Here is an 11,960-nt window from a genome sequence, read left to right on the forward strand (position 1 = left end):
TACACTTGTAATGTTTTGCTATTTCTAATATTATAAAATCAATAAAGCTTTGAACTTTTAAAAAAAAAAAAGTATTTCCTAAGATTACTCCGGAGCCTATCATCTCTTAACTTCATCCTATGCTATGCCCTCTCATTCCAGAGTTTCCTTTCAAATAAAGAGACTCAACTCGTGCGCATTTACATTACGTAGGGATTTAAACGTCTCTACCATATCTCACCTCTCTGACCTTTCCTCCAAAGTATACAGATTGAGATCTTTAAGTCTGTTCCCAAACACCTTATGATGAAGACCACACACCATTTTAGTAGCATGATCCAGGATCTTCCCCCTCCCACGCCGATCTGCCTTAAATGTGGTCTTCTGTTGTTTACTCTTTGTTTGATGCAGTTTGACTGGTTGAGCAGTCCGTCTACTCAACAAATCAAACTGCATCATGCAAAAAGTAACCAAAAATAAAAAAGCAGGGCTGTTGAGTTAGGGATTCACTGAATCCCCTGAAAGCCTCACCACCCCCTACTGACTTGGAAATCATCAGGAGTTCCCACTCTCCCCATTACTGTTTCGTCTGATCATGGGTTTTTTAGGTTCAATCTTTGGCCAACTGATGCATACCTTACCTCTTAACAGAGGCTCTTTTTGTACTATCTCCGGTTCAAAATGATTTAACAAATACATATATTGAGGTTGCCCTTTGTATTGAAAATATTAAAAACTGGGCAGGTAGACAATCCCTTAGGATTCCTTTTACAAAGGTGCGTTAGGGCCTTAACGAGCTAAATTGCCCCTTTTAAGCAGGCGGTAATTTTTCGGCTAGTGCGCGTTATAGCACGCGCTAATCCGGTGCGTGCGCTAAAAACGCTAGTGCACCTTTGTAAAAGGAGACCTTAAACTTAACAATGAAAAGACGAAAATACGATGGTTTAATAATTCTTTAGTAAATATATCTTAAGAACATAACATAAGAATATAAGCAATGCCTCCGCTGGGTCAGACCTGAGGTCCATCATGCCCAGCAATCCGCTCACGCGGCGGCCCAACAGGTCCAGGACCTGTGCAGTAATTCTCTTTCTATACCCTTCTATCCCTTTTTCCAGCAGGAAATTGTCCAATCCTTTCTTGAACCCCAGTACCATACTCTGCCCTATTACGCTCTCTGGAAGCGCATTCCAGGTGTCCACCACTCGTTGGGTAAAGAAGAACTTCCTAGCATTCATTTTGAATCTGTCCTCTTTCAACTTTTCCGAATGCCCTTTTGTTCTTTTATGTTCCGAAAGTTTGAAGAATCTGTCCCTCTCTACTCTCTCTATGCCCTTCATGATCTTGTAAGTCTCTATCATATCCCCTCTAAGTCTCCTCTTCTCCAGGGAAAAGAGCCCCAATTTCTCCAGTCTTTCTCTATCTCTCTCTCTCTCTCTCTCTCTCTCTCTCTTTCTTTCTCTCTCTCTCTCTCTCTTTATTTCTCTCTGTCTCCCTTTCTCTCTCTCTTTCTGTCCCTCTCTACTCTCTCTATGCCCTTCATGATCTTGTAAGTCTCTTATCATATCCCCTCTAAGTCTTCTCTTCTCCAGGGAAAAGAGCCCCAATTTCTCCAGTCTTTCTCTATCTCTATCTCTTTCTCTCTCTCTCTCTCTCTTTCTTTCTCTCTCTCTCTCTCTTTATTTCTCTCTGTCTCCCTTTCTCTCTCTCTTTCTGTCCCTCTCTACTCTCTCGATGCCCTTCATGATCTTGTAAGTCTCTATCATATCCCCTCTAAGTCTCCTCTTCTCCAGGGAAAAGAGACCCAGTTTCTCCAATCTCTCAGCGTATGAAAGGTTTTCCATCCCTTTTATCAGACGTGTCGCTCTCCTCTGAACCCTCTCGAGTAACGCCATATCCTTCTTAAGGTACGGCGACCAATACTGGACGCAGTACTCCAGATGCGGACGCACCATCGCCTGATACAACGGCAGGATAACTTATTTCGAAGGACATGGCGTTACTCGAGAGGGTTCAGAGGAGAGCGACACGTCTGATAAAAGTGATGGAAAACCTTTCATTCGCTGAGAGATTGGAGAAACTGGGTCTCTTTTCCCTGGAGAAGAGGAGACTTAGAGGGGACATGATAGAGACTTACAAGATCATGAAGGGCATAGAGAGAGTAGAGTGGATAACGGTGAGTTTTTACCAGTTGTTCAAACTTCCCGTGTTCTGAATGTTATTTTTCATTTGCGATCTTTCTTGGTTATGAGTCACATATAGACAATCTAAATAGGAAAGCTGGTTTTTGTTTACGCTTTAACAGCTGATCCCAATCCGCTCTTACTGCCATGAAGAGCATTGTGCTTTGATTGTTCAACTGCCGATACTATAATGGTGTGTGGTTCTTCATCATAAGGCCTATGGGGACTGCGAGAACTGACAGACAGCCGTTCAGAGTGCAATGAGGGACCAAGCAGGCATGCAAAAAGGCCTTTCCTTTCAACAAATATTTTTTTTTTTTCTAAGATTTTTTTTATTGATTTTTTCACATATCAACAAGTGTTATAAATTTTCCATACATTTATCTTAACAATACACTTGATATCTCTATAATGTATTTTATATAAACCATATTTTATATTATTTTTCTTATGAATTTATTGTTCATCTCAAAGATTTGGGGGCTTCTTTTATGTGCACTGCTTAGGGCCTTTTTTTGGAATTATAAAAAAAAAAGCCCAGATTAGATTAGTTTTACACGGGATTAGCAAATATTTACCAGCTTCAAACCTCATCTTCCAGTCTTTACTGTTGAAGTTGCCATTGATGATTGTCCAGAAAATATCGGCCCCGCAGGGAAGAGACAGCGCGTGGAGCAGGAGAGGGACCCCCAGGGACGACAACTGAGAAAATTCTGATTTCAGGACTCTCCACAAACTAGAGACCAACACAAGACAAGGGTATCACCACTCAGAAAGTCTTCAACGCAGCATACGGTGGCTTATTGATGAAACAGGCTATATCGCACGTGAACAGTTGAGACACTTTGGGCTAGATTCACTAAGCGAACCGATCGTGTACCAAACGAGTGCGCAGACCATCTACAGGGAAAGCAGATGGTCTGCGCATGCGTCAGGATCGCACACCAGCGATCCGTGCGGGTGGAGGGGGGGGTGCTCCTCCGATCGCCCTCATTTTAATTTTTTTTTGTTTGATGAATTGGTCGGGCCTGCACGGATCAGCCACAGATCGGGCACGGAGAGTCAGGTAAGTGAATCTAGCCCTTTGTTAACGGCACGTATTAACTGCGGAGTATATGAGCAGCACAGAAATTCCAATTGGAATCCAAGGAATGCAAGGTAAGGTTGGGGCTGTGCCTTGCAAGTGTTGGTACTGCTTATTAGGTGGACTTGCTTTTGGGGTTTTCATACAGTTTGGGATAAACAGCAAAAAGCCCAAATGAAATGAGGTAATGACAAACAATGATTAACTGAATTGCTTATGGCTCTTAGTCCATTTTTAATTATTTTGACTTATTTATTCCCTTCCCTATTGTTTTTAACCCTAATTGTATTACTTTATAACCAGATTGTAATTCATTCCTAGTTTTCCCTGTGTTTTTGATTGTATGTGTAATTTGACTTACTATTATCTTTTAGTAGATTTGCTACTTGTCATTTATGTTTGTCTCCCTTTACTTTGTAATTTTTATCACTTTGTACATCGCTTAGAATTTGGATTAGGCGATTAATCAAATGTCATAATAAACTTGAAACTTGAAACTTAAAACTTGAAACTTTTTCAGTCCACTCCCCTAGTAAACAGAGCTCGTGATGTGAATTTTAATCTAGGCCTGAGTAGAGGCATTCTAGAGTTACTAGGGGAGCTTTCGACCATTCCAGAGTTTTGCTTTTCCTTCCCAGTAAATTGCGGTCCCTATAATCCTCCCTGCGAGGTGGGTATAATAGTTGACAACTTGCACTGGAAAAAGGAACGTTTAGAAAGCCAGGATTAGCCTAAAGTCTCCTTCTAAAATCCAGCCCTCCCCCCACCTCCCACCCCTCCAATATTCAGATGGGAAGGTGAGTGATTTTAAAGGCGCTGAGCACCATGGGCTGAATCTAACCCAGACATTCTGTGTAAAGAATGACATGGGGAGAAATTTGTCCCTGCAAGAACTCAATTTCCCTATCCTGTCCCCGCGAGTTTTGTTGCTGTCGCTGTCCCTGTCCCTGCCCCATTCCTGTAAGCTCTGCCTTAACCGCACAAGCCTCAAACACATGATTTTTAAGTGTTTGAGGTTTGTGCAGATGAGGACGGAGCTTAGGCACTGGTGGAATGAAGCATTATGACATCACAATCTGAGCTCTAGAATGTTGCTACTTAGGATTCTAAAGTGTTTGAGGCTTGTGCAGATGAGGACGGAGCTTAGGCATTGGTGGAATGAGGCATTATGACATCACAATCTGAGCTCTAGAATGTTGCTACTTAGGATTTGAAAGTATTTGAGGCTTGTGCAGATGAGGACGGAGCTTAGACATTGGTGGAATGAAGCATTATGACATCACAATCTGAGCTCTAGAATGTTGCTACTTAGGATTTGAAAGTATTTGAGGCTTGTGCAGATGAGGACGGAGCTTAGGCATTGGTGGAATGAGGCATTATGACATCACAATCTGAGCTCTAGAATGTTGCAAGTGTTTGAGGCTTGTGCAGATGAGGAAGGAGCTTGCAGGAATGAGGCAGGGACAAGAAAAGAACTTGCCGGGACAGGACAGGAAAATGAGCTCCAGCGGGGACGGAGAAAAATTTGTTCCCTTGCCATTCTCTAATTCTGTAAGCTGTAGTGTTGAGGACAAAATATACTAAAGGCTATTCCAAGTTAATAACTTTCACACAAGGGTGTCAACTCCACAAAACTTCTTGTTAAATTTGTTAAAGCTCTGTCAGCGCTGGAACATGTGTTAACCGTTTAAGACACGTGTTGCCAATATTGGCTACTTCACAGTCCTTTTAGACACATTGATGTTGATGCCAGTATGTTTAGATTTTCGATAGCTGTGGGAGTGGTGTATATTTGACTAGAGCCTGTGATCGGGATCTGGAATAGCATTTCCTTATAAGAGATCCCATGATCTGAGTAATAGTTGTGCTGTGATATTCCCATCCCACCAGTTGAGTCTATTGGCCTATGGTATTTTGAAAGTTTTGTGGAGTTGACGCCCTTGTTTAACTGATATCTATAAGATATTAAGCTTGAATAGCCATCCTCTATAATAAAACCCTAAGCGCGCATGCGCACTTACGATGCTGTGATCCCTGCCGCCGTGGCTGTATTCCATTTACAGCGCGTGCGCCAGCTTGCGGTGCGTGCAGCAGTTTGAGCGGCGGTTTGACTCCTGATAGCTGGCGCCTACAGCAATGGCAGGAGGGTGTCATGCGGATGCTGCGAGGTGTCCCTTGCTGGTATAAATTTTACTACTGCTGCACAGGAAAGTGGAGGGGGAGAGGGAAAGGGGGCTGCTTTGGGAGGATGGGTGTGCTGGGGGGCAGACAGCAATCAAGCTTTGCTCTGGGGGGGGGCGAGACAGAAGGGGGCCATGGAGAGACAGGCAGGCATGGCTCAACAGAGAAATACAGGCAGGCAGGGGGCCAGGGAGAGAGAGAGACAGAAAGAAAGACAGACAGCGGCCAAAGAGAAAGAGACAAAGAAAAAAAGACAGACAGACAGCGGCCAAGGAGAGAAAGAGAAAGAAAGACAGACAGACAGCGGCCAAAGAGAGAGAGGCAAAGAAAAAAAAAGACAGACAGACAGACAGCGGCCAAAGAGAAAGAGACAAAGAAAAAAAGACAGACAGACAGACAGCGGCCAAGGAGAGAGAGGCAAAGAAAAAAAGAGACAGACAGACAGCGGCCAAGGAGAGAGAGAGAAACAGAAAGAAAGACAGACAGAAAGCGGCCAAAAAGAGAGAGACAAAGAAAAAAAGACAGACAGACAAACAGTGGCCAAAGAGAGAGAGAGAAACAGAAAGAAAGACAGACAGAAAGCGGCCAAAAAGAGAGAGACAAAGAAAAAAAGACAGACAGACAAACAGTGGCCAAAGAGAGAGAGAGAAACAGAAAGAAAGACAGACAGAAAGCGGCCAAAGAGAGAGAGGCAAAGAAAAAAATACAGACAGCTGCCAAGGAGAGAGAGAGAGACAGAAAGAAAGACAGACAGACACATCTATTCTAGCACCCATTAATGTAACGGGCTTAAAGACTAGTATAGTATATTTTGTCCTCAACGCTGCAGCTTAGTTTACATTTATATATGGACAAAAGTTAAAGAGAACCCTTTTTCTGACAAGACACCAGCCAACATTGGACTGGAGGTTGGTGTGGTGAGCTGTTTGTAGCCTCTTAACCGCTTGGATTTTTTTTGTGGGCGTAGTTTTCATATCTACAACCCTTTGAAGAATCCACAATTGGACCCCTGAGGAAGACATTTAGGTCGAAACACAGGTCGTGTTGGGTTCTTTACATAAAGTTGTGGATATTCGACTGACTCTTTTGTTCTTATAATTTCTAATAAAGTCTACATCCGCTACATCAGTCTCCACAGCCTGTTTGGTTTGGATTTTCGTCTCTACTGTGGATTCCAAGGGTCAATTTCTTGGTTGGACCAATATTCAGTGACATTAATTAAACAATTATCTGAGCAAGTTCAAGATGCTACTTGTGGGATCCTAGTGGGGATGCTATTTGTGGGAAGTTAGCTGGACACAGGCATTGAAAAATGGCTGTGCCCAGATAACTTAGTCAGGCAGGGTAATTAACCGGGGAGGAGCCTCTCCAGCCTGAATATTTACCCCAGGTTGTACACTAGCTGGGTGGACACTAATGCGGATAGAAAATTGGGTCCCAAACCTCCAGCCTCTGCTCTAACCTGGAGATAAGCATGTGCTCCTGAATGTAGGCTAGAAACTGCGGGTGGTCCTTGCGGGCAATGTACAGACACTCCCCGTGGAGACAGAGGATCTTCAGACAGTTCATCATATTAAAGAGGATGTCTGGCTCGTCAAAGCTGGCCATCTCCTGCGCAGAAAGTCAAGGCACCAATGAGCACACAACAGCGGAGAGCAAAGGAGAGTAGCAAGGAAACTGAGAACTGAGAACGAATAAGCGAACCTGCAGTATTGTGTAGATTAACTTCAAAGTCACCGGCAGCTGTTGGTAACAGAATTTCCTCTCGGTGTCATTTTTAATTGCTATAAGAAAAGAAAAAAGAAAAACGTTAACGCACGTATGCAATATTTTCTCCACTCTAGTTAAAATGCATGAAAACTATCCAGTGTAAATAAGGCAAAGTGTGCATACAACTAACCCTGTTTCCCCAAAAATAAGTCTTATCCCGAAAATAAGCCCTAGCATGATTTTTAAAGATGCTCCTAATATAAGCCAAAATAAGCCCTAGTTAAGATTGACACCCCCCCCCCCCCCCGTAGTCCCCCACCCCCAATGTCCCTGACACTAGTTAGTGCTGCCCGACTCACCAAAAATATCAGACTCGTCAATTCAGCAATCCCCACCCCGGTGTGACCTGACATACCTCCGCTCTGAGTCCTCCAAAGACAGCTGCCATCGCTGCTGTTTTTGGAGGCCTCGGAGCGGAGGTATGTCAGTCTCACGGTGGGAGGGTCTGGAGTTCTGCTGCACAAGGAGATGGGGAGGGATAGAAAGATGCTGCACAAGGGGATGGGTGACAAGGGAGGAAAGATGCTGCACATGGTGGTGATGGTGAGAAAGGAAAGAGGAAGAATCGGGGTGGAGGAGAGGGAGAGATGATTGTTGAAAACAAAAAAATAAGACATCCCCGAAAATAAGCCCTAATGCGTTTTTTGGACCCAAAATTAATATAAGACACTGTCTTATTTTCGGGGAAACACAGTAGATAGATAGATCTGAATCAGGGGACTATGTCCCTAATGGGGAAAAGAGTCTCCAAGTGAATAAATAACAGAATGACCCTGACAAAATCAAAGCTTAGACAGTTCCTTCAGATAAATTTGAAATATTTCCAAAGAAAGAAAGATAACAGGAGTCTTAATCACCTCCATGTACTGGTTTAAAGACTGCTTTTATGAGATTGTTTGTTGCAGTATATATGAGGTAACTATTTTTACCAGCTGTTGTTTTGTACGAATATCTTATAATTCGGAACGTCTTATTGATGTGTAATATTCGCTCATGACTATGGTTCTTTTTTTCCTTTCTTTTTGTTACTACTCATTAGCCGTTGTACTTGCACATTTGTCCTGGATATCCAATTGGCCAACTGGCTGGTGTATTTTTATGTTCACTATGTTCTGTATATTTTAAAATTCAATAAAAACTATTGAACTAAAAAAAAAAAGACTGATCATTGGTTGGAAAGACGCCTCCTTTGCCTTTTGTTTGACTGTTTATATCTCAAGGCGAGGTGCTCTTCGGTTTGCCTCCCTACCGCTAGCATACCTTTGTAAAAGGAGACCTAAGTTTTAGTTTAGTTTAAAAGGACTACCGTATTTTCACCCATATACCGCGCACCCGTGTAAAACGCGCGCACGGGTATAGCACGCGGGGAACACAAATTTATGTAAAAAAATTTTACTATAGCGCGCACACGCGTATACCGCGCATGTCGCCCCGACTCTCAGTTCGCCTGCCCCGACTCTCCTCTCGCTGCCCCGACTCTCCTTTCGCCCACCCCGACTCTCCTTTCCGAAGGACCGTTCGCACCCCCACCCGAAGGACCGCTCGCACTCCCACAGCCTCCCCCACCTCCCCCTCCCCCTCCCGCATGGAGAAGCTGCCTACCGTTGTTTCCGGATGCTAGTGAAGCCCAGCTGCTTCCTCTGCCGGCGGTCCTGCCCTTTCTCTGAGCCCTGCGCTGCGCTACTTCCTCTTCCGGTGGTCCCGCCCTTTCTCTGACATCAGAGAAAGGGCGGGACCGCCGGAAGAGGAAGCAGCGCAGCGCAGGGCTCAGAGAAGGGGCAGCACCGCTGGCAGAGGAAGCAGCTGGGCTCACTGGCATCTGGAAACAAGGTAGGCAGCTTCTCCATGCGGGAGGGGGAGGGGGGGAGGCTGTGGGGGTGCGAGCGGTCCTTCGGGTGGGGGTGCGAGCGGTCCTTCTGGGTGATGAATCGGGCGTGGGGGGGAACTATGTAAAAAAAAAGTTGTACAACGCGCTCACGCGTATAACGCACATGGTTATGCACGGTTTGTAAAATCGTGTATAACGCGCGCGTTATATGCGTGAAAATACGGTACTATTTTAGTAATGAAAGACTAATGCATAAAGTGGAAAACTTGTACTTTTTTTTCGAATCCCAAAATGATCGACATCTGATCAAAACAACGTTTAATTTTCTTGTGACCAATCAATACTTAGATTTTACTCAAAATCTGCTGAATTTTACACCACGTCTTTGGAAAATTGCTTTTTAAAAAAAAAAAAAAAAATTATTTGTAGCCTCCTAATAGGAAAAGTTATACATTCTCGTAGTTTAGAAGTGGCATTTGAGTCTACACCAGTGTTCTTCAACCGCCGGTCCGCGGACTGGTGCCGGCCCATAAAATAATTATTTTATTTCCGCCGGTCCACAGGTGTAAAAAGATTGAAGAACAATGCTTTAATACACGCTTTTGCTTTATCAAAACTAGATGATGGTCATTTAATTTATGCGGGGGTAACAGCAGGACAATTAAAACGTTTACAAACTTTACAGAATACGGCTATCCAGCTACTAGGGAATTTGCATATTAGGGATCATGTAACTCCTTTATATTTAAAATTTCATTGGTTGCCGATACAATGTAGGATTAAGTAGGAGCTTCTGGTGGATCTGATCAGAAGAGAGATCCACTGGAAAATTTAACATTATTTCTTGAAACAACTCAGGATGAAATTTCTGAACGGGCCACCCTCTTGGTAACTTTTGCCTCAGAAAATTGTAAAAGCGCTGTCATGAAAAATTATTTCTTAAAAAAGGATTTCCTGTTCTGTGGGCAGAAATTGCAAATGTTTCCGGATGTTAGCCCAATATAGGCGGAAACAATTTCTTCAATATAAATTTCAAATATTATCCTTAGGAGCAACTTTTTTCCTAAAATTTCTTGCCAAATGTATGGTTACTTATTTAAATATTTCATATGCTTTCTTTGAACCTGATCAGTTGGAGAGATTCCTGACAGATAAAGAGACGGATGTTCAAACAAAAACTTAATAAGTTGTTTACAGGCAGTATTATATATATATATATTTTTTTATTATTATTATTCCTCTGATGGTTAAAATCTCTAGGAATGTTTCCTCTCTTTTCCTTGATGTAGACTCATATTGCTTTAGAATACTGTATGTATTATAAATTGTTATACAGTGGTACCTCGGTTTACGAGTGCACCGGTTTGCGAGTGTTTTGCAAGACGAGCAAAACATTTGCAAAATCGGTGCCTCGGAAACCGAGCATGGCTCAATTTACGAGCACCCCCCTCCCCCCCGCAATCCGGCACCCCCCCTTTGCCTCGAACCGGCACCCCCCCCGCCACGATCCGACCCCCCCCGACACGATTGGGCACCCCCTCCCCGCCACGATCCGACCCCCCCCCGACACGATTGGGCACCCCCCGCCACGATCCGACCCCCCCGACACGATTGGGTACCCCCTCCCCGCCACGATCCGACCTCCCCGACACGATTGGGCACCCCACCCGCCACGATCCGACCCCTCCCCCCGACACAATTGGGCACCCCCTGCCGCTTCTTACCCTCATCTGGGCACTCTTGAAAATTGGCCTTCTCCTCTGCTGGGCCTTGAGCATCTGAGCATGCTCAAGGCCTGCGAGTTCACGTTCTGAACGTGAACGTAAACTCACAGGCCTTGAGCATGCTCAAATGCTCAAGGCCCAGCAGAGGAGGAGGCCGATTTTCAAGAGTGCCCAGATGAGGGTAAGAAGCGGCAGGGGGTGCCCAATTGTGTCGGGGGGGGTCGGATCATGGCGGGTGGGTGCCCAATCGTGTCGGGGTGGGGGGTCGGATAGTGGCGGGTGGGTGCCCAATCGTGGCGGGGTGGGGGGTCGGATCGTGGCGGGGGGGGTGCCCAGTCGTGTCGGGGGGGGGTCGGATCGTGGCGGGGGGTGCCGGTTCGAGGCAGGGGGGTGCCGGATCGCAGTGGGGGGATGCCTGATCGTGGGGGGGGCCTTCGAGGGGAGCAATGCCGGTTCTCGGGGGGGGGGGGGGGGAACGCATCAAAGCGAGTTTCAATTATTTCCTATTGGGAAACTCGCTTTGATAAATGAGCATTTTGGATTACGAGCATGCTCCTGGAACGGATTATGCTCGTAATCCAAGGTACCACTGTATTTAATAAATAAATTTTTTTTTTTTTTAAAGAATATAGGATTAAGTTTAAGATTCTGATGCTAGCTTATAAAACTTTATTTGAACGGCAACCTCCATATCTTTTGACTTCGGTGTTATTTTATGCTCCCCGTCGATTATTATGATCATTGGACGACAATAGAGTAGCTTCATCCCATATTTCGAAGGCTCGTTTGGTATCAACTCGGAAAGGAGCATTTTTATATTTGGTTCCAGCTTTTCCCTTGTTCATTAACTGAAATCCTTTGTCATAATTTGCATTGTAAAGTATCTACACTTCTCCCTCCGTATTCGCGGTTTCAGCAATCACAGTTTCGATTATTCACGGTTTTTAGCTTGCTGGCACCTCCCCCCACATGACGTCAGCTTGCATAGAGAAATCGCCGATTCCAAACGTTTACAGAGAAAAATTGCTGATTCCCGGCGCTTTCTTCGCCGAGTTTTGCCTCTCCTTCAGGAACAGGTCTCCCACCATGTTATTCGTGGTTTCACCCTATTCACAATGGTTTTTAATAGAAAACAGTGAATAACATGAAAAAGTTATTCGCGGGCCTGTTAATCCCCTATCACAGCAAATATAGAGCGAGAAGTGTATATT

At 44.5% G+C, this 11,960-nt stretch overlaps 1 protein-coding gene across 1 annotated transcript in view; it reads right to left on the reverse strand.

Annotated features, from left to right (window-relative positions):
- The window catches only part of UNC79 (unc-79 homolog, NALCN channel complex subunit), a 298,085-nt gene that overhangs the window by 167,628 nt on the left and 118,497 nt on the right, over positions 1–11,960 (reverse strand). Inside the window, exons 22-24 of the mRNA XM_033953271.1 lie at positions 7,132–7,211; positions 6,890–7,038; positions 2,741–2,898 (exon numbers count right to left, since the gene is read on the reverse strand). Of these exons, the coding sequence (XP_033809162.1) occupies positions 2,741–2,898; positions 6,890–7,038; positions 7,132–7,211 (387 nt within the window). The remainder of the gene's footprint in view (positions 1–2,740; positions 2,899–6,889; positions 7,039–7,131; positions 7,212–11,960) is intronic.

Source organism: Geotrypetes seraphini, chromosome 7, assembly GCF_902459505.1.
Source record: "Geotrypetes seraphini chromosome 7, aGeoSer1.1, whole genome shotgun sequence".
Lineage (NCBI taxonomy): Eukaryota > Metazoa > Chordata > Amphibia > Gymnophiona > Dermophiidae > Geotrypetes > Geotrypetes seraphini.